The sequence below is a fragment of the Oncorhynchus mykiss genome, chromosome 15 (assembly GCF_013265735.2).
Source record: "Oncorhynchus mykiss isolate Arlee chromosome 15, USDA_OmykA_1.1, whole genome shotgun sequence".
NCBI classification, from domain to species: domain Eukaryota; kingdom Metazoa; phylum Chordata; class Actinopteri; order Salmoniformes; family Salmonidae; genus Oncorhynchus; species Oncorhynchus mykiss.
In genome coordinates, this window is record NC_048579.1 from 14,002,166 (window position 1) to 14,030,065 (window position 27,900).

Sequence of the window (27,900 nt, forward strand, 5' to 3'; positions counted from 1 at the left end):
TTATTTTCTACTGTTTTTATTTGTCAGCTTTACTTAGTTGAGATGGAAGTTACAGGCCTACTGCTGCATTGGCCTATAGGCTGTCTCGGAGTTCTATGAGCTCATTTCTTTAGCCAATGGATCACAGTGTATCAATGTGTTCATGTGGCAGAGGCTGCTGCTCTCACCTCAGTTCAATTTTAACTGACATTTGTATCATTTTATTTCAGATTTTTATGATTAACCACGTGACAATGACTGAGAAAATAAAATGTTATTTTTGAAATTAAACTGTTGCACAAAAATGTGCATATAAAACAATTATCATAACTGACACTAAGAACGGTAGAAATGCTAGGGTAAACTGGAAACATCCACAAACTTGAAACTCACCAGCTGCCTATGGTCTTTACTATTACAATCTGAACATGCAAGAGGATGCACACATAAGGTGGTCCTGGGAAAAAACATGCCCCGCCTATGGATGTCAAAGGCCGGTCCAACTGATTAGTTCTGCCCCCGGCTCTGTCAATTGGTCAGGTGTGGTGCCTAGACAGAACAAAATCCTGCAGTACCAGCGGGACTCCAGGAGCACGGTTACCTACACCTGCTCTACACTATACTTGCTCGTTTTGTAACAAACTGAAATTAGGCAAACATTTTGCAACCAGGAAATGGTGGAACGATTTATGCATAGTGCATCTTTAAATATCAGTTGGCCATCTTACTTCCCCACCACATTACTCTCTCTGTCAGGAGAGCAGCTACATTGCATGGGCTTTACATTGACAGCGTGGTACAGAATGTCAGGTGGTCAGGTGGTCGTGGTTCAGGCTGTGGTCAGTCTGCAGCAGTGTGATCTATAATATATACAGCCTATCAACAGTTAACCACTGACTCCATTTGGATTGCTCCAAGCTTCCATTCACCAGTTGGCACCTGTGAGAGAGCGAGAGAGAGAGAGAGCGAGAGAGAGAGAGAGAGCGAGAGAGCGAGAGAGAGAGAGAGCGAGAGAGAGCGAGACAGAGAGTGCGAGAGAGAGAGAGAGAGAGTGTGAGAGAGAGAGAGAGAGAGCGAGACAGAGAGTGGGTTAAGAAGTAGGGCAGCTAGGGTTGTAATGGTCCTATTAGTGGGCAAGATGATTGTCTAGAGGAAAGGAGAGGACTTGATTGGCTCAGGGTCAGACATAAATGAGATCTAGGGAACAGATGGACTGACTGACTAATGTACGTAACCAGACAGGAAGGTAAACAGAGGCCAGTCATAGGAATTACACTGTCAATCAACCAACCAATCAGTGAATGACTGAGGTCACTGAACATGGCTGGGAAGTTGTGGTTCTCTGAACAGGTCTGTGAATGACAACACACTGTACTTTTTAACTTCTGTTTCCTGGTTTACATTGACTGTACATACTTATGTTTTGGGGTACCAACTGACCGTTAATATTGTGGTTCTGTTGTCTCGTTGATCCAGACAGGTTGCAAGGGCTTTTAGGAGGCCAGTTGTTCCTTTGCTGGTCTCCCATGTCTTGTCTAATCATGCCACCTCTCCTCTGACCCCCCTAGAGAGAGAGAGAGAGAAAGCGAGAGAGCAAGAGAGAAACATCCAAGATATATTTAAAGAAAGATACAGATAATATCCATTTTATTCACTTCCCTACCAAATGTAAACAGACACACGCACACCCTCACACAGTCTCACCATGTCTGCAGGCCACCTCCTCCCTCTCCGTGGTGGGCCTGACCAGCCTGAAAAGCCCTCCTGTTCCTCGTCTTCCTCTCTACCATACCCCCCCTGATGGTCACTGAGACAGAGTGTGTGAGAGGGAGAGATGGTATAAAAATGCACCCTTCCTCCACTTCTTAAGGTAATCACTGATCTGACAGATTGGGTGAACACAAGGATCTGTAGATCAGTGATGACTCCAAGAAAGGGAGGAAGGAATCATTGTAATATTCAAAAGAAGCCCCATCATGTCTTCACTGTGTTGTAGTACCTCCCGGCAGCCAGGGGGTGCTGTGAGAGCCTGCCTCCAGGTATGGTGACCTTCACTCCCTCCAGCCTCTCCTGTCTCCTTCTCTCCAGGTCATGTCTCAGGTCTCCGGGATCTCTCACTGCCTGCTGCTGCCTCTGATCACACAACACATCAATAATACATCACTCAATCAACCAATACATTCAGGAACCAATCAGTCCATTGACATATCAATCATAAACCTCTACACATTATTGTACCTGCATGCGGCCAACTTTAGAGAAGACAGGTTCCATATCAGGTTCTGACATACTCATGTTGAACAGCCTGGACGAGAGGAATACAAATATATTGTTTGTAAACAGCACATTAAAGGCTTAAACAAAAGCTCTAAAGATATTCAAATTACCGTGGTAACCAGGTGTTCATGTACCTGTTCAGAGTTGGTCCTTCTTCCTCCTGCTCCTCCTCCTCAGGCAGACCTCCATCTTGGGGGCCAGAGAAACGCTCGTTCAGTGTCACACCATCGCCCCTAAAGTAATGCTCTGGAGAATATCAGAGAAAGAAAGACTAAGAGATTGATTGCCTTGAAGGCTGTGATAAGTATCTATAGGTTCTGTCTGAGGTGGGCACATTAGTGTCAATGAGCGGTGTGTGTGCTGTGTGTGTGTGTGTGTACACAAGTGGCTGTGCGCAGCGCATATTCAGGTTGTATTTGTTTCGTTTCCTAACCTTTGACCTGGTGCACCAGGGTGATGATCTCCTGGGCGAAAGTCCCAGAGTGCATTGCGGACTCCTGGTACGTCCCAGAATGCTCTAGCATGGGCAGGAAGTCTAGGCGCTGGCGGCCCACGTTGACCAGATCCAGTGACAGCTGGCGGTCTGAGGAGTAGCACAGCTGGCTGGAGGAACGGAGGAGGGATGAGAAACGGAGGAGGGATGAGAGACGGAGGAGGGATGAGAAACAGAGGAGGGATGAGAAACGGAGGAGGGATGAGCAACGGAGGAGGGATGAGCAACGGAGGAGAGATGAGCAATGGAGGAGAGGAAGGAAGTGGTGGAGGCATTACAATCTGAGATCAGGCCTGAATACAAGGGTTTAACTATGAAATTATAGTACTAGTAGTTTACAGTGGTAGCTAGCTGATGGGAAATTTGTGGAAAGGGTTTGATTTAAGTAAAGACTGTAGTTTGGGGGTGGAACTAAGTCATTTGTTCTGAACAACAAAATGTATGCATGCATGAATAAGTCATTTTGGATAAAAGCATCTGATAAATGGTATATTTATATTCTGAATTCAATAATACTGTTAAGGGGAGTTAAGTGGATCTCTTATGTAAATCAAATATAACTAAACATTGTGTACTGAACAACCTTACCTTGACCGAGGCATCTGTAAACACACTACACTTACCTTCACATTTTAAAGCTTTAGGAAAAATGACTGATTAAGTACATCATCAAGAGCTGTTGGTTTGGACATATTTGCAAAAATGCACTTAAAGTCCAAATTAGGTCAAATTGTTTAAAATGAGTTTGAAACGCAACAGGAAGAGAGTGATACATTACTCGTCTCCAGGAAGAGAGTGAGACATTACTCATCTCCAGGAAGAGAGTGAGACATTACTCGTCTCCAGGGATGTAGTTGTGAAACGCTGAACGCCAGTCGAGATAACGGGTGGGGGGGGGGGGTAACGCTAATGCTAACCAAGTGTATGTGGTGTAAAAGGTGCATCAACGCTCTTGATGAAATAAAATAAAAAAGGTGTGTGAACAGTGATTATCCTCCACTACATCCCTGCCCACTTCCTGTGCCAGTGTATCACTGTGCCAGTGTATCACTGGCATGGGTCAAAGGTGAAAATACATGCTTCTTTAAATGTTTCGCTGTCTGCATTTGTCAATCGACAGTGTAGTTCTTGTCCTTGGTTGGTGAAATGTTGACAGTGTAGATGCTTGTCCTTGGTTGGTGAAATGTTGACAGTGTAGTTCTTGTCCTTGGTTGGTGAAATGCTGAGAGTGTAGTTATTGTCCTTGGTTGGAGAAATGTTCACAGTGTAGTTGCTTGTCCTTGAACGGTCCAGAGTGGACAGGATAGATCTCGTCTTTGATTGACCCAAGGTAGACAGTATGTTCTCTTGCAGGTGTGGTTTTCGTGAGCAAGTTGTGCCAAGATGAAGTGTAGACTGACAGAACCCATCTGTACAGGAATGTTTCTGAGATGTCCTTTTTCAGAGCAATACTCAAGTGTTTTCATGAGGATTCATCCATGCTGAACTATTGGCTGATACATCGGCTGTGTTTGAGGTTTCAATTCCTCTTCTTCCCAAAGTGTTCATTCTGGGGCCTTTTAACTAGGCCGAGTCCAGATTCACTGTCAGGAATACCTTAGTCCTCACCGAGTTGGGTTTCCCCTTGCTGTTGTAATGCTTTGACAGAGCTGTTTTCCTGGTGCAAGATGGAGTTCATCAACAGTCATATGGTTCTGAGAGCCTCCTGGAGAAGAGACACTATTAGTGGGATTGAGTTTGAGCATTATTACTCCCTGATTGGTCCATGAGTATCAGTGTCAATACGGGTGGAAAAGACAGCTGAACGTTAGCTTGAAGAAGTCAAGCCGAAAGCTTTATTTTCATGTGTTGAGTCCAAAAGTATTTTTCACTCTTTCCAATGTGGAAGTTCATCTCCAGATATTCATCATCCACTGCTTTTCTGACTGGACATCATCCTGGTCATCTCCAGACCTTCACATTGCCTTCTGCTCTTCTCCACTCTTGCTTGTGTCTACTAGCTGGTCACTCAGGCCTTCTTCAGTTCATCCAGAAGGTGGATCTCTCAGTGTGTTTAATGACTGTGCTCCTCCATCCAATGATTGGATTCTCACTGGTCTGTTCACGTCCCTCTGACTTAGGCCATAGCATCCGGTCTTTACTTGTAGTCATCCAGTGTTGTCCTTTGTTCTGGTACAGCTCAAAGTGAGTTATACTAAGAACCTGTAGCCTTTGGTTGCTTTAAGGACAACATCATTGCCTTGAGTTGTTGTTCAGATAGTCAGGTCTGCTCAGTGCTGCGCTTTATAGTCCATTTCTTTGAGTGAACCTGTTTGTAGAAAGGTATGCAGGGCCACTCCAAACCCAGTTTGGTCGGAAGACCCATGCAGAACAGATCCCCCAGGTTTCTGAAAATATGTGGTGAGTGTTGAGAGAATTTGGATCCAAATTTGCCTCAGAAGCGTAGGTATTGTGAGACCGTGGCAGAATCTCCTTTAGGCCTTGAGACTTTTTAGCATCATGAGTTTAGACATGAAGAACAACCAGGAACATGATAATGTGTGGCCTTGAGGGTGGTCAAGACGGTGACTGAAGTCGTTAAAGTCTTTGGCAAGTTTCAGTGGGAATGAGTCCACCTCAGATTAAACACATTGGATGAAGACTTAAAATTCTTCTGCTTGCTTGACAGATAAGTATGAAAATCCTCTAGAAGTCTGCAGAATAATATAGGCAATGATGGAAAGAACATGTTGACTTACCTTTGGACATTGGTCTGAATAAAATACAAACGTTTGAGCTAGTTTAAGCTATTTGAAAGTCTTGTGACTAGAGCTGGTGTTTTGGCATATGTATCCTCTCAGGCTGAGTGGGGTAAGGGTGAATGGTCATTGCCTGGCTCAGAACAACACTGCTTCTGAAATAAGTCCTCTCACAATAGTCTTTCTCTGATTAGCTGATCAAGAGCTGATAATTCCAGGTGTTTCGCAAGACATTGAAAAAAACATGGTGGTTTCAAACAGATGTTCCTGAAGTGCAGTTCAGGACATATTCCAGCCCAAATCGTCTTCAGTCAACCGAAGACCAAGGCACCATGCAGTGGCTCAGTGACTGACATTTATCAGGCTCATCAACTCCATATTAGAATGTATTGGGTATCATGTATACAGGAAATCCTCCTATATACCAACGAGACTCTTCTGCAGTTGTTTGGTGCTCAGTTTGGTTAGTACCAATACTTTTCCCCTTGTCTTCATGGGTTCTGCATTTTCCTCCAAAACTCAGGTCAATCAGCTGTAGTGAGTGGCAGAACTGTGCCTCCTCCACTCCTCTCCATCCACTCTTTACTTTCCACAGCTCCTTCAGCACGTTCCACCATGCAGGCTGCTTGCTCTTTATTCATTTCAGCTGTGAAGGATGAGCTGCAAACACACTGCTGGCATCTGGTTGGTCTCTTGGCTGGTTGGTCTCTTGGCTGTCAGGGATGCTTTCGCTGTGGGAAGCCGCAACCACTCCCTTTGTGAGTTGCCACATTCTGTTGGGGTGTTCATTGGATGAGAGAGAGATTTCTGAACAACTGATGAGCAAAACCTCTGCCGTGAGCCATTAGGTTATTAATATGGTTGATAGTCTTCTACTGTGGCATCTCTGTTCTCTAGAATGTTGCAAAGCTGGTCTGAGACGTTCTGCCCCTCTTGATGAACAATAAAAGTTATTTGGGAGATCCCGACTTGCCTCCTCTATGAATTGATTCCACCTTTCTAATCATGAGAATGTGAAGGACAATGCTGTAAAATGGCCACTACTAAAAGGAGGCGTTTGGCGATTCGCCATGTTCATCACTGCAATGCCCCACATCAGGAAGGATTAGTTTGATGTATATAAATTGCGTCCCATCACAAATTCTCAGCTTGTAGAATAAAAAAAATTGGTTAGAAGAAAACTTCCTCCTCTGGCTGTCAATGATCTCAGGGCTTCTGACTTTGTCTTCCTGCAGTTGACAGTGAGAGTTGAAAAGAAGCATGAACTTTCACCCTTGACCCCTAAACGTTGCTGTCGGAAACACCTTACCTGTTCTGGCCCACAGGCCGGTTCATGTCCACCTTGATGGTGAGCGTCTCCTTCTCGCCGGCGCCCATGCGAGGCATTCCCATATCGTTCTGCTGTTGGTTCCAGTTGGGGGTGAGATCACTATGCTGAGGTTTCCTAGGATCCATCCTGCCCTGTGCTGGCGGACGGCCTCCTCGCGGCCCTGGTCCCCGGTCCTTCTCGCAGCGGGGCTCCTTGTCGCTCACCTCTGCCCAACCGGGCGCCTCCTCTCTGGGCTCCATGTCCCAGACGCCTCCCCTGGGTTGGTACCCCTGGTGCTCCGGAGGGGAGTGCTGGGGAAAGGCATCCCGGGGTCGGTACCCCTGCATTCCCTGAATTAGAGGTCGGGGCTGGTTCATGGAGGGCCCCATCTGTCTCTTGCCACCCTGGGCTGGGGCCCCCCTCTCCCCTCGGAATGCACTGTTTCTGGCCCTGGGCTCTGTGGGACTACCTCTATCTTGGAAGCCCATGGGGCTGGCTCTCCCATGACGATCAGGGCTTCTTCTGGACTCATGTATAGGCCCTCTCCTCTCCTCGTGTACAGGCCCTCTCCTCTCCTCGTGTACAGGCCCTCTCCTCTCCTCGTGTACAGGCCCTCTCCTCTCCTCGTGGACAGGCCCTCTCCTCGCCTCGTGGACAGGGCCTCTCCTCTCCTCGTGGACAGGGCCTCTCCTCTCCTCGTGGACAGGGCCTCTCCTCTCCTCGTGGACAGGGCCTCTCCTCTCCTCGTGGACAGGGCCTCTCCTCTCCTCGTGGACAGGGCCTCTCCTCTCCTCGTGGACAGGGCCTCTCCTCTCCTCGTGGACAGGGCCTCTCCTCTCCTCGTGGACAGGGCCTCTCCTCTCCTCGTGGACAGGGCCTCTCCTCGCCTCGTGGACAGGGCCTCTTTTCGCCTCATGGACAGGGCCTCTCCTCGCCTCATGGACAGGGCCTCTCCTCGCCTCATGGACAGGGCCTCTCCTCTCCTCCTGGACAGGCCCTCTCCTCTCCTCATGGACAGGCCCTCTCCTCTCCTCATGGACAGGCCCTCTCCTCTCCTCATGGTCAAGCCGACCCCTGGCCTCTTCTCTGGTATTGGACCTGCTATCCGACTTCCTGAACCGCTCCTCAGTGGCTCTGGCCCGGTGGTGACGGTGACTGAATCGGTCGTGGCTTGGGCTCTGGTCGGGGCCACGGCCCCTCTGGTTGTCGTAGAGTTCTGGCCCTCTACTGTTTATAATACCATGGTCATGCTCCACGATGAGGGTTCCAGGCCCCCGGCCATCGTGGCTCCCTGAGGGGCCCCTGCGCCCCCGTGGCCCTCCTCCTCCGTACTCTTCCCGGGGCCTCTCCAACGAGGGGCGGCGCACCCTAAACTCTGTCTCCTTCCCGTACCTGTGTCGACATAAAGAGCAGGTGACATGGTTCAGCACTGACCGAGGACATACGATCAAGCTGACTATACCTAACAAATATACAGATTTTGTAATAGCTAGCTTTCAATTTATTTAGGAAAACACGTAGCATATGAATAGAATTTATGGGCTAATAGATAGTACCTTACATATCGGTTAATGACAACAGTCATTCATGCAAGCTGATTAGCAATAAACAAAGCCATATGACATCACAGGCGCACAAAGCCTCTAGATTACAGCGGGTAACAATAGTAAAGTATTCAACTATATCACAGTGTACGTCATGACAAGCACCTGGTTCCAAGGATCACAGAGACAAGAGCATGTCATCCATGTTAAGCCATGCAATTCAATCTACTACTACTACTCTACGGTTACATGATTACACAGGGGACACAGTAGCAGGGTGAAGTTTGCGCTTAGAAAAAACAGGAAGCTGGGTTCTCCTCTTCAATCTTCTTCTCTCGCTTTTGGCCATAAAATTCCAACGGAACACTGCTCAAATTTACCCAGGATGCACCGCTTCATCAGCTTCCCTCCGGTTCCGGTCAGATATGGTGCTCTTCTCTCTATGCATGTCATCTCTGCTTCGGTCTCCATAGGGACCTGGAAAATCTCCACCCCTCCTCTCCCCCTTCCCCCCACCCTGAACCCTCTCCCTGGGGCTGCGGTCCCTGGACCTTCCCTGGCTCTGGTCCTGCTCTTCTCTTCTCCAGCCTGCAGAGGACACTATCTGGTGGTGGTCAGGACTGTAGTGAGGGTGCTGCGGGGCCAGTGATGGCAGCTTCTCTCTGGGTAGCCTCTGAGGGGAGTGGGGCAGCCCTTCGCTCCCACTTCCTTTTCCCCTGCCACCCCCTCTGCCATCATGGGGGGAGAGCCTTCTGCGCTCGGCGTAGCCCAGCTCGTGAGGTGCCGGTGGGATTCTGCGATGGTGGAATTCCTCTGGGGGGAGGTGGTGGTCAAGCCTGTGGAGGCCTGGGGAAACAGGTCTTCTGTGGCCCTCTGGGCCATCTGGGTGGATCTCGTCCATGAAGCGAACCCACTGATCCTCCCCAGGCAGCCTGCCCAGGTCAGCCAGCACCTGCTGGGGGTTGAAGTCTGGGTCGTCCCAGGGGAACCGCCGACCATCCTGCCTGCGCGGACTAACTCTGCAATAACACACAAAAAGTATAAAACATTTTAATTGTAAAGCACCTTTCATACAGCGTGCTGAGATGAGACAACATTCTAAAGTAATCTTACTGACCCACACACTGGACTAGCATGTCAAATGAAGTGTGGAAGATATTTACCTGTGAGAATAGTGGGGCGATCGTGACCGTGGCCTCAACATTCTCTTTACTTTGAGAGATCAGTGGACAGAGAGAAAGAGTATGCATGGGTAAAATACCACAATACACAGTTCCCTTGCTGTGACGCCATACAATAAGCATCAATAAGATTTATTTTTATATTTATGTCTACACATTTTCACAGGTGCAGCCAAATGCTTGTTTCTAGCTCCAACAGCGCAGTATACCTAACAATGCAAAACAATACACACAAATCCCCAAAACGTAAAGAAATGTAAAAAAATATCAGAACAAGAAATGTCTGTCCTGAATATATAGCAATATACATTTCAGATTATTCAGCAAAATGCTAGGACTGTAACCAGCATTACTATGTCGTTTAACTTGGAAACTAAAGGGATTGAAATGTACAGTAGTAGAAAACATTGAGAACTAAACGTTGTGTATGCTAGCTAGGCCATGCTAAAACCACTAGTCAGGAAGAAAACCAGACTTGGGACTATGATCAGCTCAAACGACGAAATATTTAACTAGTTACTACCAAACAATACCAGCTAACGTAGCTAAGTCTAATAAATAGCAGTGATTTACACCAGATTAACCGCCATATCTTAACATTTGTGTGTTTAATTGTCGTTGCTAGCCGACACTTCAACTCCACGATTTACGATGTGAATTGAGCGGCGACTGGCCGTTTATCAGCGTTGGGTGAATTTTGACTCGTTTTATTGTCGCCTAACTGGAGCTCACAGGTCACATAACATTAACACTGTCGTGTGGTATTATTTGGGTGTGGGAATCAGTCGTTTTTAATAAAAACTTCATTTTATGTGACGTCGGAGCTCCAGTCCGCCCACAATAGTCGCTGCTGCACCACATCGTGTATCGGTGAGTTTAATCGCCTATGTCGTAGCCAGCTATCTAGCTGCATGGCACTTACCCCAGCGCACGTTCCTACCAAAACTAGAGGATACGTAAACCAAAACACCAGTCTCGCACACACGATTTTATTACACAACTACTAGCTAGTAAGTAATGACGATCAAATATATCTCATATGAAGGACGTTCGTATTGTCTGCATTCAGGAAGTTGTACAGTTAACCGTCTTTGCCTCGCGACTTCAAAACAGAATAAACTGCCTTTGACCCGGAAACACACACAATAAGGATAGCGCCACTGTTAGGACGTTTGAGTCACAGACGAAGGGGGTTAGTTATATCATCTTTGCTTGAGTTGTTTCCTCTGAACTAGATGTGTCCCCTACAATTCATTTTTTAATCAAAACTCACTGTAGAATACAAAAGTATTTTTTCACAAGACTGAGGATATAAAACATTAAGAACAGCTGCTCTTTCCATGACCAGGTGAATCCAGGTGAAAGCTATTATCCATAGCTTATTGATGTCATTTATTAAATCCACTTCATTCAGTGTAGAGGGGGGGGGGGGGGGACAGGTCAAAGAAAAATGTATAAGCCTTGAGACAATTGAGACATGGATTGTGTATGAATGCCATTCAGAGGGTGAATGGGCAAGACAAACGATGTGCCTTTGAACGGGGAATGGTAGTAGGCGCCAGGCGCACCGGTTTGTCAAGAACTGCAAAGCTGCTGGGTTTTTCATACTCAACAGTTTCCTGTGTGTCAAGAATGGTCCACCACCCAAAGGACATCCAGCCAACTCGTTCTGGTCATGTTGCTGCTCCAGTTTCAACTGTTCTGCCTGCAGCTATGGAACCCTGACCTGTTCACCGGAAGTGCTACATTGTCCCGGACCTGCTGTTTTCAACTCTCTCTCTCTACCGCACCTGCTGTTTCTAACTCAATGATTGGCTATGAAAAGCCAACTGACATTTACTCCTGAGGTGCTGACCTGTTGCACCCTCGACAAACACTGTGATTATTTTTATTTGAGCTTGCTGGTCTTCTATGAACATTTGAACATCTTGGCCATGTTCTGTTATAATCTCCACCTGACACAGCCAGAAGAGGACTGGCCACCTCTCAGAGCCTGGTTCCTCTCTAGATTTCTTTCTGGGTTCCAGCCTTTCTAGGGAGTTTTCCCTAGCCACGTGCTTCTACATCTGCATTGCTTGCTGTTTGGGGTTTAGGCTGGGTTTCTGTATAGCACTGTGTGACATCAGCTGATGTAAAAAAAAGGGCTTTATAAATACATTTGATTGATTGATTGTGGGAAGCATTGGAGGCAACATAGCCAGCATCCTTGTGGAACGCCCTTCGAACACCTTGTAGAGTCCAGACCCAACAAATTGAGGCTGCTCTGAGGGCAAGGGGGGGGGGGGGGGGGGGGGGGGGGGGGGGAGGGGTATGCTGTTTGTGCTGGGTGTTTATAAACAAAGTCACAGATATGGCTTGATGATATGGCTCGTTTTATTGTTGTTTTCAGCAGTTAGATCCATGCACCACGTCTACAGTTATATATTCCACCAAGCTGCAGTGACATCTGTGTTAAGTGATTTTTAGTGAATAACATTCTGACCTTAAGTCTTAAGTTTACTTAATTTACCCTTGGCATACAAAGAAAGCATTAGATTATGAACAAGCACAGAAAGAGAGAGGAAGAGAGATGGACTGACTGATGGACGAACAGACATGGCAACTAAATCAAGAGTCAAGCGCCCTGAAGACAGCAAAGATAAACAGACTTTCCAGGCCTTTACCTACTCCTTTACCTACTCCTTTACCTACTCCTTTACCTACTCCTTTACCTACTCCTTTACCTACTCCTTTACCTACTCTAGTCCAGTAATTGAGATACAGCATCAACATTAGAGCCATTATAGACACTAGTCAGTGTCCCTTCACAGGGTTAGCTGGGTCGTGAGGAGTGGTTGGCACCTCACAGTGCCCTTCAGGGGGAACTGAAACAGAGATTGAAACCGTGAGGGGAGGGAGCACACATGCTGACCTACACCCGCCCTGAGAGCAAATCAAGGCAAGTGTTACAGTAAGATTGGTACAAGACCGTTACAGTACAGGAAACATGTATGATTGGTAGAATTCCCAGCAGTAGTGGACAGCAGACTGTGAAGTGTCCTCTGTAGTGAGATAGATCTCCATGAGGTAAATCCACAGTCATAGTGAATATAGCTGTTGACTGACTGAGCGATTACACAGACTGATGAGATACTGTAGGACAGGGTTCACTAACTGAATGTGCAGGCTTTTGTTCCTGCCCTAATCACCGTCTTCAGTCTGGTCCATGATTAATGGACTCAGGTGTGTTACTGTAGGGCTGGAACGAAAGCCTGCACACCCAATAGCTCCAGGACCACCCAGTAGCTCCAAAGTTGGAGACCCCTGCTGTAGGTTGACTGCTAGTTGCTAGGACTGTGAGTTGCGGCATATACAGTCCAGTTCAGAGCAGAGGCAAGATAGAGAGAGCAGTATTTCCAGAACAGAGTAGGGATGAGTGTTTTCAGAGCTGTTACACAACAGTTACTAAACCACAGCTAGCGCACACACAGCAAGCCAAAAACACATGCCACATATTTTCAATATCCCCCAGCCCTACAAATAGCAAAAAATACAAGACTGTTCACAGTTTTCTTTTTGCTCAGATTATAATAAGAAATGCTCCAGTGTTCCACATATTTTTTTACGCACCACTAAAGCTATGGTGGACAGAAGCATATCAACTGAGGCCAGACTTTTGTCTTACTATACTAAATCATCCACATCTGTAGATGAGTAGGTTTCGCCAGTTGCAGGATGCAAACATTTAGACTGGCTAGCTGAGTTCTACATAGCGATTGTAGACTCCTGGTGAACAGTAGTACAGCGTGTCAGTGGTGCTGTGATGATCATAACCGACCACCACTAGAAACACTGACAGAAAGAAACTCCTAACGTAGCCGTTACAACAAGTAGGCTGCCCCTAACCACTGATACAGGGTCAGATTAATTGTTCATCTGCCCAAAGGTTAAGGTTATTGAGGGTTAGAATAATCTGATTCTAGATCTGTGGTTAGGTGCAACTTCTACCTAGAGTTACAGCTGTGTAACAGTATACAGTATATACAGGAGGAGGTGTTCTCCAGTGAAGGTGCTACAGGGTCAGTGTTAACCACATAATTAATGCTACAGGAGGATAACACAACCATATTACATCAGCCTCCAAACACTGACACACCTTTATACACAATATCATACAGCCAGGGCACAGAGAAAAAGCTTCACTTTACTGGGAGAGTATTAACCGTGTGTGTGTGTGTGTGTGTGTGTACATGTCAGTGTGTGTTTACATAGGTGAATTCAGCTGTAGATGTGTTGAGTTATAGACATTGAGCAGTTGCTCTCTGTGGAGTCCAGGGGTAAATGGGGAGGGCCTCTCCCCTGAAGAGAGGGGGGAGGGGTGGAGGTGCAGGGAGCTGGTCCCACTCTCTAGTTTTGATGAGGAAGGAGGGATGGAGGTGCAGGGAGCTGGTCCCACTCTCTAGTTTTGATGAGGAAGGAGGGGTGGAGGTGCAGGGAGCTGGTCCCACTCTCTAGTTTTGATGAGGAAGGAGGGGTGGAGGTGCAGGGAGCTGGTCCCACTCTCTAGTTTTGATGAGGAAGGAGGGGTGGAGGTCCAGGGAGCTGGTCCCACTCTCTAGTTTTGATGAGGAAGGAGGGGTGGAGGTGCAGGGAGCTGGTCCCACTCTCTAGTTTTGGTGAGGAAGGAGGAGAGCAGAGACTCCCCTGCTGCTGCTAGCTTCTCTTTTCACCCAACAGCCAATAGTCCTATACAATACCCTGGCGAAAGAGGATAATTAATATTAGATCAGAACTGCACAGTGTGTGGGATATGCAGTATGTGTGTGTGTGTGTGTGTGTGTGTGTGTATGTGTGTTACCTGGTTACTAGACGTCCAGTTTGCCAGGGCTGAGGCTGTGGAGAAGCTGGGCGGACCTGGGGGAGGAGCTAGTTAAGGAGGCGGGGTTATAACCCTGGATCAGCAGGTTCTTGTTGAGGTCTCCCAGGGCTGCAGCACTGCCTGGCTGCAGCCTGGGGTAGGGGGGTGTGTCTGGCAGGGCGGTGAGGTCCAGGAGGTGCTCCAGGGTTCGGGCGTTACTCATGCTGTTTAACGCCTCGCTGACGGGAGAGAAGTCCTGAACGATACCCAAGTCATCCCTGGACACAGGGCTGGGGATACAGATACAGTATGAAATATGCCTGTTAACACATGGGATTGTGTGTGCATGTGCATGTATGTGTGTGTGTGCAGCTCACCTGACGTCCATAGACTGTACCCCGTCAGACAGCTCGTCCCCTCCACAGCTCTTTCTCTCCAGGGGGCCCAGCGTGATGAGAGGGGACTCATCCTGATCCAGCTCCCTGCCCTGCCCTGCCTGGCCCCTGATCACATCACATACACCTGAGAAAGAGGGGAGGGGGTTGGACACACCTAGTAAGTAACTAAAAACCTGCATGCATTGATAGTCAAGAGTAACACAAAGTAACAATACAACCCTGTCCACCACACGGGGGAGCTCTAACTGTCCCCGCAGCTGAGTCACCCTGCAGTATATACTGTGCGTGTGTGTTTGTTTATACCTGAGGATGAGGAGTCCGTTTCACTCTTACGCGTCCTCTTCATGATCTCCTCAATCCGCTATGGACACACGCACGCACACACACACACACACACACAAGTTTAGGGAAACAGCTTAAAGGGCAGCATATTCAGGGGTAAGGTGTGTGTGTGTCTGTGTGTTAACCTTCTTTCTCTGCAGTCTCTCCTGCTCCTCCTGTACTTGCAGCAGTTCTCTCTCCTGCCTCTTCCTCTCCGCCTCCCTGTGAGCACGCAGACACGCCTCCTCTCTCTACACACACACACACACCAACATACACACACACACACTTCATTAATTCCCTGAACTGATTAGAATTTCGGAAGCTGTGGGTCAGATATAATATGTAGGATCAGAGAGCTAAAGTAGGGAGTGAACTCACCTGGTTCCAGTTTCATTTTCAGGCATAAAAGCACAATGTGGCAGATAGAGCCATGTATATAAACCACATAGATCTGAAACTGCTAGAAACATGGCAACATGGCCTTGGAGAGGTCACATATTGACTATCTGTGACTAAACATCTTTGTCACATGCAGCGGTGATGCCCAATGACTGTATATATGAATGGGCAAATCCATGGCATTATGTGACACCATTCATTTCTATGTAAAGACTCAATAGCGCATTGAAGCCAAATAGTTAAGATGGCGTCTCATGGAGACACAACATGAGCAGATTAAGCTACTCCAGGAAGTGACGTTGCAGGCTAGCTCAGTGCTGCCCCCTCTCATTGAATAACTCAAGTTGAAGGCCGACCGGGGTACTGCAGGCTGCCATGAGCAATGAAATTATCGTTGTAACTTCTTGTGTGTGAATTTAAAATCATCCGCTCAAGGACACACATATGGTGTATTAGAAGCAATCATTGGTACCAAATGTAGTTTTTATTTACACAAAGATTCACCACAAGGATTGCCATTTTCCCATTCGCTAGAATGGATGTTCATGTTTGCAATGCCTGCTGTACCGCGGTTGGCCTTGAACTTCCGTGGCTTCAAGGAGAGGGGGCAGTCATTCTCCCCTGGTGAGGCCTCATGGTGTGAAGTTTAAGCCCTGAGCCCTGACCCCTGACCTCTCGGTCCAGCTGATCCTGCATGTCTTTCCATCGTCTCTCCTTGGTCCTTCTCTCCTCCTCTTCTCTGCTCTTTCTCTCCTCCTCCCGTCTCTCTCTCTCCCCCTCCCGTCTCTCTCTCTCCTCCTCTGCCCGTTGTGCCTCTCTCGCCTGCCGCTCCCGCGCCTCCTGCTCTCTCCTCAGCTCCTCCTCAGCTCTCAGCCTGCATACACACACACAAACACACACAGTAAATGCACAATACTTAGCTTGATCCCCTTGTTCAAAGACGCTTAGACCTTATTTTTTGACATTTTCAGTGGTAATGTTAACCAACACGCCCCCATAAATAAAATTTGAATTAAAAACAGGTTCAGCCCCTGGTTCGACCATGATCTGGCAGAGTTACTCCACCTCAAGAATTCCATTTGATAACACATACTCAGGCTGACTGGCTCTCGTTCAAGGTAAATGAGAAATAAGTGCACTCAGGCTATCCGGAAGGCCAAAGTTAGTTACTTTATGGAACAGTTCTCTCTCTGTGGGTCCAACCCCAAGAAGTTCTGGAAAACGGTTACAGACCTGGAGAATAAATCCTCCTCCTCACAGCTGACCATGTCCCTTAATGTTGATGATGTGGTTGTTACTGACAAGAAGCACATGGCTGAGCTTTTTAATCACCACTTCATGAAGTCAGGATTCCTATTTACCTCAGCCATGCCTCTTTGACTGGCCAACATTTCCTCATCTCCCACCCCTTCTAATGCGACTAGCCCCGATGCTCCTCCCTCTTTTTCCCCTGCCCCGCTACAAAGTTTCTCCCTGCATGCGGTCACTGAGTCCGAAGTGCTAAAGGAGCTCCTTAAACCCTTTCTTCTTTAAGGTTGCTGCCCCTATCATCGTCAAGCCCATCTCTGACCTTTTTAACCTGTCTCTCCTCTCTGGGGAGGTTCCCATTGCTTGGAAGGCAGCCAAGGTTCGTCCTTTATTTAAAGTGGGAGATCAAGCTGATCCTAACTGTTATAGGCACATTTTTTATTTTGCCCTGTTTATCAAAAGTGTTGGAAAAACTTTTCAATAATCAACTGACTGGCTTTGTTGATTATTCTCTCTGGTATGCAATCTGGATTCCGATGTGTCACTACAACCTTAAAGATCCTAAATGATGATTCTAAGCAATGTTATGCTGCTATTCTTATTGACTTGGCCAAAGCTTTTGATACGGTAGACCATTCCATTCTTGTGGACCGGCTAAGGAGTATTGGTGTCTCTGAGGGATCTTTGGCCTGATTTGCTAACTACCTCTCTCAAAGAGTGCAGTGTATAAAGTCAGAACATCTGCTCTCAGCCACTGCCTGTCACCAAGGGAGTACCCCAAGGCTCGATCCTAGGCCCCACGCTCTTCTCAATTTACATCAACAACATAGCTCAGGCAGTAGGAAGCTCTCTCATCCATTTATATTCAGATGATACAGTCTTATTCTCAGCTGGACCCTCCCCGGATTTTGTGTTAAACGCTCTACAACAAAGCTTTCTTAGTGTCCAACAAGCTTTCTCTGTCCTTAACCTTGTTTTGAACACCTCCAAAACAAAGGTAATGTGGTTTGGTAAGAAGAATGCCCCTCTCCCCACCTGTGTGATTACTACCTCTGAGAGTTTAGAGCTTGAGGTAGTCACCTCATACAACTACTTGGGAGTATGGCTAGATGGTGCACTGTCCTTCTCTCAGCACATATCAAAGCTGCAGGCTAAAGTTAAATCTAGACTTGGTTTCCTCTATTTTAATCGCTCCTCTTTCACCCCAGCTGCCAAACTAACCCTGATTCAGATGACCATCCCACCCATGCTAAATTACGGAGACATCGTTTATAGATCGGCAGGTAAGGGTGCTCTGGAGTGGCTAGATGTTCTTTACCATTCGGCCATCAGATTTGCCACCATTGCTCCTTATAGGGCACATCACTGCACTCTATACTCTTCTGTAAACTGGTCATCTCTGTATACCCAGCACAATACCACTGGTTGATGCTTATTTATATAATCTCACTCCCCCCTATCTGAGATACCCATGGCAGCCCTCATCCTCCACGTACAACACCCGTTCTACCAGTCACATTCTGTTAAAGGTCCCCAAAGATCACACATCCCTGGGTCGCTCCTCTTTCAGTTTGCTGCACCTAGCGACTGGAACAAGCTGCAACAAACACTCAGGCCGGACAGCTTTATCTCCATCTCTTCATTCAAAGACTCAATCATGGACACTCTTACTGACAGTTGTGGCTGCTTCGCGTGATGCATTGTTGTCTCGACCTTCCTGCCATTTGTGCTGTTGTCTGTGTCCAAAAATGTATGTACTATGTTTTGTGATGCTGCCATGTTGTGCTGCTGCCATGTTGTGTTGCTGCCATGTTGTGTTGCTGCCATGTTGTGCTGCTGCCATGTTGTGCTGCTGCCATGTTGTTGTCATGTTGTGTTGCTACCATGCTGGGTTGTCATGTGTTGCTGCCATGCTATGTTGTTGTCTTAGGTCTCTTATGTAGTGTTGTGGTGTCTCTCTTGTCATGATGTGTGTTTTGTCCTATATCTTTAAATAAAAAAATCTCAACCCCCTGTCCCCGCAGGAGGCGTTTTGCCTTTTGGTAGGCCGTCACTGTAAATAAGAATTTGTTCATAAATGACTTGCCTTGTTAAATAAAGGTTAAATAATTAAAGTATTTAAAAAACACACACAACTCTCTGCACATCCTTCTGACCCGACAAATACACACACACCTCTCCCCCTCCTGTCGTAGTTTGTCCTCCTGCTCTTTCTGTACTCTGGCCAGACGCCGCCTCTCAGCCAACAGTCTAGACGCCTCCTCTGCATCCGTTGTCCCGGCAACGTTCCTGCCTGTGGGCGTACCTGGAGAATCTGTGAGGAGGGAGGAAAGGGGACAAGGTGGGGAGCAGTAGAGTAGAGGGGGAGTGGGGCAGAGACATAGAGACAGAGGACTCTGGTGTACAGCAGACACTGATGAAAGCAGTTTTCTCTGAAGTGTTCTGTTGTCTTCTCTAGGGTGGCTCAGGTTGCAGACTCTCTATCTCTCTCTCTCTTTCTGTCTATCGATATATCTCTCTCTCTTTCCCTCCACCCCTCTCTCTCCTCTCAAGGGTAAAGCATATATTAGTGGTGAGTTCTGAACACACGCGCACACACACATCCCTACCTGTCGCCAGGTCTCTGCTGCAGGACTTGGGGATCTTCTTCTCTGCTGGGTCCGGCTTGGAGGACTTCCTCTCCAGGGTTCCATGACCCCTGGCCTCATGGTTGCCCTCGGTTACTGGGGGTCGCTGGCGGAGGGGGGAGGGAGGGTACTGTCCCGGGGAGCAGGGGGATTGGGCACGACTCTTAGTCGACCTCACCCTGTAATAACAATTCACCTTACTTGTATCTTTTATACTACGTAGTAGGTAAAGCTTCTTTACAATAAGTATATATTATAATACAAAATAAAAAACAGGAAAACCAAGAAACCTTTTGGGCGTGCCCATTGCTTTGCTATGGGCTCTGGGGGAGGAGCTTCGGGTGGGAGTGGTCGGAGATTCTAGGCGTCTCATTGAAGAGTCAGTCAGACAGGAGGCGGGGCCTCTCTCTGTCTAAAAACACAAAAGAAGGAGTGAACGTGTGCTCAGAATAATAATGTAGTAATATAAATGCATGTACACACATCTATTGTACTGACTGTGGGTGTTCTGGGGGTCTTGTCTTCCGGGGGTCCATTGCTTGCCTTCCTGGAGGGGGAACATTTGTAGGCCGGTCGCTGGGGGCTGGGGGATGCTAAACGAGGGGACACACCACACACTGCATTGTCATAATAGGGCAGAGTGACAGACAATACAGAGAAACACACAAGAGAGAGTCATATTAGATACTGTTGCTTGGCAACACACACACCTCTTTCTGGTGAATGCAGGGAGGCTGAAGAGTTGGAGAGGCGTTTAGTGATTGGCTGGTCCGGGGAGGGTGGTGTCAGGAAGTCACACACTGCAGAGAGATGCATGAGAAAGAGTCACCCCAGAGGGACAGGAAGAGGTAGGAGTCTTCTTAACCCACGAATACTAATACTACATTCATATTTTCTCTACCTTCCCTGAAGTGTACACTCGTTCACTTCCCCTAATGGGGAGGGTTTGGAATGGACTGAAATATGGTGGGAACTCATATATGCATATGCTTATAACAATCTTCACATCAATGAGAGAGAGAGGGATGAGTGCACACTTTAGGGAGGAGGGTAAAGAAAACAGGTAAGGTCAGATATGTCTGTCTGTGGTTAGGGGCAACTTGTACCTGGAGCAACAGAGACACATCACATTACACACAAATCACATTACACACAAATTACAATACACACAAATCACATTACACACAAATTACAATACACACAAATTACAATACACACAAATTACATTATACACAAATCACAATACACACATGTAGGAGACACAATACTAGAACATTACTCTGTAGTTATTCTTTTTTAAATATATTTATTTATTTATTTATTTAACAAGTCAAGTCAGTTATGAACACATTCTTATTTGCAATTGACGGCCTACCAACAATAACGGCCTACCATAGTTAGTGAACAACTATGCCACAAATTCACCAAAACATCTGACACACTGATTGTGCTTCAGTTTGACTTCCGTGTTGTATAGTAAGAGACTAATGTATGTTCCATCTACAGTGCATTTGGAAAGTTTTCAGAGTCCTTGACTTTTTCCACATTTTGTTACGTTACAGCCTTATTCTAAAATGGATTCAATAGTTTTTTCCCCCTCATCAATCTATACTCAATAGCCCATAGTTCTCTGCAGATCCTCTCAAGCTCTGTCAGGTTGGATGGGAAGCGTTGCTGCACAGCTATTTTCAGGTCTCTCCAGAGATGTTCGATCGGGTTCAAGTACGGGCTCTGGCTGGTCCACTCAAGGACATTCAGAGACTTGTCCTGAAGCCACTCCTACATTGTCTTGGATGCGTGCTTAGGGTTGTTGTCCTGTTGTAAGGTGAACCCTTGCCCCAGTCTGAGGTTCTGAGTGCTCTGGAGGAGGTTTTCATCAAGGATCTCTCTGTACTTTGCTCCTTTCATCTTTCCCTCGATCCTGACTAGTCTCCCAGTCCATACTGCTGAAAAACATCCCCACAGCATGATGCTGCCACCACCATGCTTTACCGTAGGGATGGTGCCAGGTTTCCTCCAAACGTGATGCTTGGTATTCAGGCCAAAGAGTTCAATATTGGTTTCATAAGACTAGTGAATCTTGTTTCTCATGGTCTGAGAGTCCTTTAGGTGCCTTTTGGCCTTTTACTGAGGAGTGGCTTCCATCTGGCCACTCTACCATAATGGCCTGATTGGTGGAGTGCTGCAGAGATGGTTATCCTTCTGGAAGGTTCTTCTATCTCCAATCACGGGAACTCTGGAGCTCTGTCAGATTGACCATCGGGTTCTTGGTCACCTCCCTGACCAAGGCCCTTCTCCCCTGATTGCTCAGTTTGGCCTGGCGGCCAGCTGTAGGAAGAGTCTTGGTGGTTCTAAATGTCTTCCATTTAAGAATGATGGAGGCCACTGTGATTTTGGGGACCTTCAATGCTGTAGAAATATTTTGGTACCCTTCCCCAGATCTTTGCCTCGACACAATCCTGTCTCGGAGCTCTACCGACTATTCCTTTGGCATCCACTGTCAACTGTAGGTCTTATATAGACGGGTGTGTGCCTTTCCAAATCATGTCCAATTAATTGAATTTACCATAGGTGGACTGCAATCAAGTTGTAGAAACATCTCAAGGATGATCAATGGAAACAGGACGCACCTGAGCTCAATTCAAGTCTCATTGCAAAGGGTCTGAATCCTTATGTAAATAAGGTATTTCTGTTTTTAATTTTTTAGACATTTTCTAACATTTCTAAAAACCTGTTTTCGCATTGTCATTATGGGGAAATGAGGGAGATAAAAAGTATTTACTCCATTTTAGAATAAGGCTGTAACGTAACAAAATGTGGAAAAAGTCAAGAGGTTTGAATACTTTGCTGAATACACTGTATACGTTGATACACATGAATACACACACGGATCCTCTAGCACAAAGGAGAGAGGATGGTTTTATGTTAGTGTGTGTCTGAGTACCTGTCTCGAGGGGTGGGGGTTGTCGAGACTTCTGCATATCCTATCAGCTGTGTGTATGTGTGGTTAGACTGCTGCAGGCAGACAGGAAGTATGTGAACTCTCTGTTCTGATTGGAAGGAGCTAGTGGACCCCAAGGACCAAAGGGAGACAACATGTGTGGTGAAAACAACCATATCCATATTCATGCACAGACCCCCCCCCCCCCCCCCATGGGCACACAGGAAGGCAGCAGAATTCCCTGCAAAACACACAGCACACAATCTGATAGGACGAAGGATACTTGGGACAAAATAACACAAATGCATGAACATTATTGTGAATACAGACACAATAGAACAGAGTATAATTATGTATTGCCCCGAAGGAAGAATAAATGTCTTGAACTAGCAATAACAAAGCATAACACAAATGTAGCCAAACACAACAACTGCACACTAAGGGTATCAGGTGGTCTGTACCGTTCCTGGATTGGTTGGGACTGGCAGCAGAGGCGGGATGATGAGGCAGAGCTGAGCCAATAGCATGAGAGGGCGGGGTCTTAGGGTTACCTGTTAGCAGGTGTGGCAGAGCGGAGAAAGCAAAGCATTACACACGCACCTGGGTGTTGCAATCCTACACACACACCTGAGTATAAAATGATATGTACATATGTACTGTGTACGCACACCTACACACACACCTATGTGGTGCAATTGTATACATACATACATACATACCTATGAGTCTCTGATGCAAACACAGACACACACGTGAGACCGGAGCCTGCATGCTGCAGCATCAACTGATCTCAGTTCAGATCTACCATCCATCTGCTAGTTAGAACACCAGTGATGTAGAGTAATGGTAGAGATCAGTAATTGAAGAAGAATGGAAAAAGGTGGTGATACTCCAGACTGTACCAGGGTTGTATTCACTGTAAGAGACACTATACAGTAAGATTCTATACAGTACATTTCTATACAGTAAGATTCTATACTGTAAGATTCTATACTGTAGGATTCTATACTGTATGATTCTATACAGTAAGATTCTATACAGTAGATTTCTATACAGTATGATTCTATACAGTAAGATTCTATACAGTAAGATTCTATACTGTAAGATTCTATACTGTAATATTCTATACAGTAAGATTATATACTGTAAGATTCTATACTGTAAGATTCTATACTGTAAGATTCTATACTGTAGGATTCTATAAGGTATTGTTGAAGAATGTGGTAAACTAGGTATTCTACAAGAGGGGCTGATCCTCTACATCCGCCTAGGCCTGATAGATGAAGTGTGTGTGAATCATTGATGGAATTATAAATGCACCAGAGTCTGGCTATTGCTCTGGTACTGCTCACTGATGGCTGTGTCATCGCTGAAAACACACACACTATACAAATATAAAATGTAATTGCAACTCCTATAATAACCTTATCCATAACACTGCCACAACAGCACGGGTAGACAGATTATGAGGGTGTGTGTGTGTGTAGAGAGACACCAACCCAACGATGGGTGTTTACATACGTAGTAAATATCCCCTGTCAATTTGTGTGTGTGTGTGTCAAGGTTAGATACGTATTTTAGGCCACTGCTGGGAATCAGGCCTGTTTTCCTACACACTGATGCTCACCTCAGGAATAAACAACATCAAACACACACACACTGATGAGGGAGGGTTGCAGCACTTCACAGAAACAGCTGTTTCCAGAGATACCCAACACACACACACACACATCAAACACACACTATTCTTGAGCTAAATACACACCTGTAACAGCATGAAAAAAGTGGCACCGACAGAATTGTCTTATCATCACAGAGTAATAATGCTTTTGGCACACACACACACACGCACGCACGCACACACACACACACACACACACACACACACACACACACACACACACACACACACACACGCCTCTCCCAAGCTGATGCGTTTAAGTCAAAGCGTTGTCCTCCCCTGCATTGCAGCCTCCACACCCTTTCCCTCTCTCTGTCCTCCACACTCTCTCTCTGGTATCTGGTCTCCCTCTCTCTGTCCTCCCCACTCTCTCTCTGGTATCTGGTCTCCCTCTCTCTGTCCTCCACACTCTCTCTCTGGTATCTGGTCTCCCTCTCTCTGTCCTCCCCACTCTCTCTCTGGTATCTGGTCTCCCTCTCTCTGTCCTCCACACTCTCTCTCTGGTATCTGGTCTCCCTCTCTCTGTCCTCCCCACTCTCTCTCTGGTATCTGGTCTCCCTCTCTCTGTCCTCCCCACTCTCTCTCTGGTATCTGGTCTCCCTCTCTCTGTCCTCCCCACTCTCTCTCTGGTATCTGGTCTCCCTCTCTCTGTCCTCCCCACTCTCTCTCTGGTCTCCCTCTCTCTGTCCTCCCCACTCTCTCTCTGGTATCTGGTCTCCCTCTCTCTGTCCTCCACACTCTCTCTCTGGTATCTGGTCTCCCTCTCTCTGTCCTCCCCACTCTCTCTCTGGTATCTGGTCTCCCTCTCTCTGTCCTCCCCACTCTCTCTGGTATCTGGTCTCCCTCTCCCTGTCCTCCCCACTCTCTCTGGTATCTGGTCTCCCTCTCTCTGTCCTCCCCACTCTCTCTCTGGTATCTGGTCTCCCTCTCTCTGTCCTCTACACTCTCTCTCTGGTATCTGGTCTCCCTCTCTCTGTCCTCCCCACTCTCTCTCTGGTATCTGGTCTCCCTCTCTCTGTCCTCCCCACTCTCTCTCTGGTATCTGGTCTTCCTCTCTCTGTCCTCCCCACTTTCTCTAGTATCTGGTCTCCCTCTCTCTGTCCTCCCCACTCTCTCTCTGGTATCTGGTCTCCCTCTCTCTGTCCTCTACACTCTCTCTCTGGTATCTGGTCTCCCTCTCTCTGTCCTCCCCACTCTCTCTCTGGTATCTGGTCTCCCTCTCTCTGTCCTCCCCACTCTCTCTCTGGTATCTGGTCTCCCTCTCTCTGTCCTCCCCACTTTCTCTGGTATCTGGTCTCCCTCTCTCTGTCCTCCCGACTCTCTCTCTCTGGTATCTGGTCTCCCTCTCTCTGTCCTCCACACTCTCTCTCTGGTATCTGGTCTCCCTCTCTCTGTCCTCCCCACTCTCTCTCTGGTATCTGGTCTCCCTCTCTCTGTCCTCCACACTCTCTCTCTGGTATCTGGTCTCCCTCTCTCTGTCCTCCCCACTCTCTCTCTGGTATCTGGTCTCCCTCTCTCTGTCCTCCCCACTCTCTCTCTGGTATCTGGTCTCCCTCTCTCTGTCCTCCCCACTCTCTCTCTGGTATCTGGTCTCCCTCTCTCTGTCCTCCCCACTCTCTCTCTGGTCTCCCTCTCTCTGTCCTCCCCACTCTCTCTCTGGTATCTGGTCTCCCTCTCTCTGTCCTCCACACTCTCTCTCTGGTATCTGGTCTCCCTCTCTCTGTCCTCCCCACTCTCTCTCTGGTATCTGGTCTCCCTCTCTCTGTCCTCCCCACTCTCTCTGGTATCTGGTCTCCCTCTCCCTGTCCTCCCCACTCTCTCTGGTATCTGGTCTCCCTCTCTCTGTCCTCCCCACTCTCTCTCTGGTATCTGGTCTCCCTCTCTCTGTCCTCTACACTCTCTCTCTGGTATCTGGTCTCCCTCTCTCTGTCCTCCCCACTCTCTCTCTGGTATCTGGTCTCCCTCTCTCTGTCCTCCCCACTCTCTCTCTGGTATCTGGTCTTCCTCTCTCTGTCCTCCCCACTTTCTCTAGTATCTGGTCTCCCTCTCTCTGTCCTCCCCACTCTCTCTCTGGTATCTGGTCTCCCTCTCTCTGTCCTCTACACTCTCTCTCTGGTATCTGGTCTCCCTCTCTCTGTCCTCCCCACTCTCTCTCTGGTATCTGGTCTCCCTCTCTCTGTCCTCCCCACTCTCTCTCTGGTATCTGGTCTCCCTCTCTCTGTCCTCCCCACTTTCTCTGGTATCTGGTCTCCCTCTCTCTGTCCTCCCGACTCTCTCTCTCTGGTATCTGGTCTCCCTCTCTCTGTCCTCCCCACTCTCTCTCTGGCATCTGGTCTTCCTCTCTCTGGTATCTGGTCTCCCTCTCTCTGTCCTCCCCACTCTCTCTCTGGTATCTGGTCTCCCTCTCTCTGTCCTCCCCACTCTCTCTCTGGTATCTGGTCTTCCTCTCTCTGTCCTCCCCACTCTCTCTCTGGTATTTGGTCTTCCTCTCTCTGTCCTCCCCACTCTCTCTCTGGTATCTGGTCTCCCTCTCTCTGTCCTCCCCACTCTCTCTCTGGTATCTGGTCTTCCTCTCTCTGTCCTCCCCACTTTCTCTGGTATCTGGTCTCCCTCTCTCTGTCCTCCCGACTCTCTCTCTCTGGTATCTGGTCTCCCTCTCTCTGTCCTCCCCACTCTCTCTCTGGCATCTGGTCTTCCTCTCTCTGTCCTCCCCACTCTCTCTCTGGTATCTGGTCTCCCTCTCTCTGTCCTCCCCACTCTCTCTCTGGTATCTGGTCTCCCTCTCTCTGTCCTCCCCACTCTCTCTCTGATATCTGGTCTTCCTCTCTCTGTCCTCCCCACTCTCTCTCTGGTATCTGGTCTTCCTCTCTCTGTCCTCCCCACTCTCTCTCTGGTATTTGGTCTTCCTCTCTCTGTCCTCCCCACTCTCTCTCTGGTATCTGGTCTCCCTCTCTCTGTCCTCCCCACTCTCTCTCTCTGGTATCTGGTCTCCCTCTCTCTGTCCTCCCCACTCTCTCTCTGGTATCTGGTCTTCCTCTCTCTGTCCTCCCCACTCTCTCTCTGGTATCTGGTCTCCATCTCTCTGTCCTCCCCACTCTCTGGTATCTGGTCTCCCTCGCTCTGTCCTCCCCACTCTCTCTCTGGTATCTGGTCTTCCTCTCTCTGTCCTCCCCACTCTCTCTCTGGTATCTAGTCTCCCTCTCTCTGTACTCCCCACTCTCTCTCTGGTATCTGGTCTCCCTCTCTCTGTCCTCCCCACTCTCTCTCTGGTATCTGGTCTTCCTCTCTCTGTCCTCCCCACTCTCTCTCTGGTATCTGGTCTCCCTCTCTCTGTCCTCCCCACTCTCTCTCTGGTATCTGGTCTTCCTCTCTCTGTCCTCCCCACTCTCTCTCTGGTATCTGGTCTTCCTCTCTCTGTCCTCCCCACTCTCTCTCTGGTATCTGGTCTTCCTCTCTCTGTCCTCCCCACTCTCTCTCTGGTATCTGGTCTCCCTCTCTCTGTCTTCCCCACTCTCTCTCTGGTATCTGGTCTTCCTCTCTCTGTCCTCCCCACTCTCTCTCTGGTATCTGGTCTTCCTCTCTCTGTCCTCCCCACTCTCTCTCTGGTATCTGGTCTTCCTCTCTCTGTCCTCCCCACTCTCTCTCTGGTATCTGGTCTTCCTCTTCCTCATTCCTTCCTCATTCCTCATGGTATCTGGTCTTCCTCATCCCTCATTCCTTCCTCATTCCTCATGGTATCTGGTCTTCCTCATCCCTCATTTCTCTCCATATTGCCCTTTATCTCACTACTCTTTATTTCAGGTGGTCTCTCTCTCATCCTCCTGCCCCCATCATCTCCCTCTCACTCTCTCGCTCGCTCTCTCCATCTCTCTTCTCTAGTTTCCTTTACCATTTAGCTGTCTTAAACTCTCCCCAGCCTTTCCT

The 27,900-nt window shown here is 47.7% G+C and overlaps 2 protein-coding genes across 5 annotated transcripts in view; both read right to left on the bottom strand.

Moving 5' to 3' along the window:
• LOC110490922 (pre-mRNA 3' end processing protein WDR33) lies at nt 1-9,544 on the bottom strand. The gene is made up of 11 exons (XM_036945609.1): nt 9,504-9,544; nt 8,721-9,359; nt 7,837-8,188; nt 6,797-7,464; nt 2,690-2,859; nt 2,391-2,502; nt 2,218-2,284; nt 1,979-2,112; nt 1,684-1,786; nt 1,420-1,543; nt 1-918 (listed from the first exon to the last, which is right to left on the bottom strand). The coding sequence occupies exons 1-11, from the start codon at nt 9,542-9,544 to the stop codon at nt 905-907; spliced, it is 2,424 nt and encodes an 807-aa protein (XP_036801504.1). The 3' UTR covers nt 1-904.
• A 2,332-nt stretch (nt 9,545-11,876) lies between these two features.
• The window catches only part of map7d2b (MAP7 domain containing 2b), a 29,800-nt gene continuing 13,776 nt past the window's right edge, over nt 11,877-27,900 (bottom strand). The window contains exons 5-17 of one of the 4 annotated variants that reach the window (XR_005036047.1): nt 22,757-22,846; nt 20,065-20,154; nt 19,853-19,947; nt 19,645-19,766; nt 19,337-19,533; nt 18,903-19,041; nt 16,152-16,353; nt 15,224-15,328; nt 15,060-15,117; nt 14,736-14,880; nt 14,359-14,648; nt 12,257-14,258; nt 11,877-12,220 (exon numbers count right to left, since the gene is read on the bottom strand). Coding sequence is in view for 2 of the 4 variants with exons in the window: in XM_036943772.1 (XP_036799667.1) it covers nt 14,366-14,648; nt 14,736-14,880; nt 15,060-15,117; nt 15,224-15,328; nt 16,152-16,353; nt 18,903-19,041; nt 19,337-19,533; nt 19,645-19,766; nt 19,853-19,947; nt 20,065-20,154; nt 22,757-22,846 (1,526 nt within the window). In the remaining 2 variants the exon portion in view is untranslated. Of the gene's footprint in view, nt 14,259-14,358; nt 14,649-14,735; nt 14,881-15,059; nt 15,118-15,223; nt 15,329-16,151; nt 16,354-18,902; nt 19,042-19,336; nt 19,534-19,644; nt 19,767-19,852; nt 19,948-20,064; nt 20,155-22,756; nt 22,847-27,900 lie in introns of all 4 variants that reach the window. The other 3 variants (XR_005036048.1, XM_036943772.1, XM_036943773.1) reach the window with 3 other exon arrangements.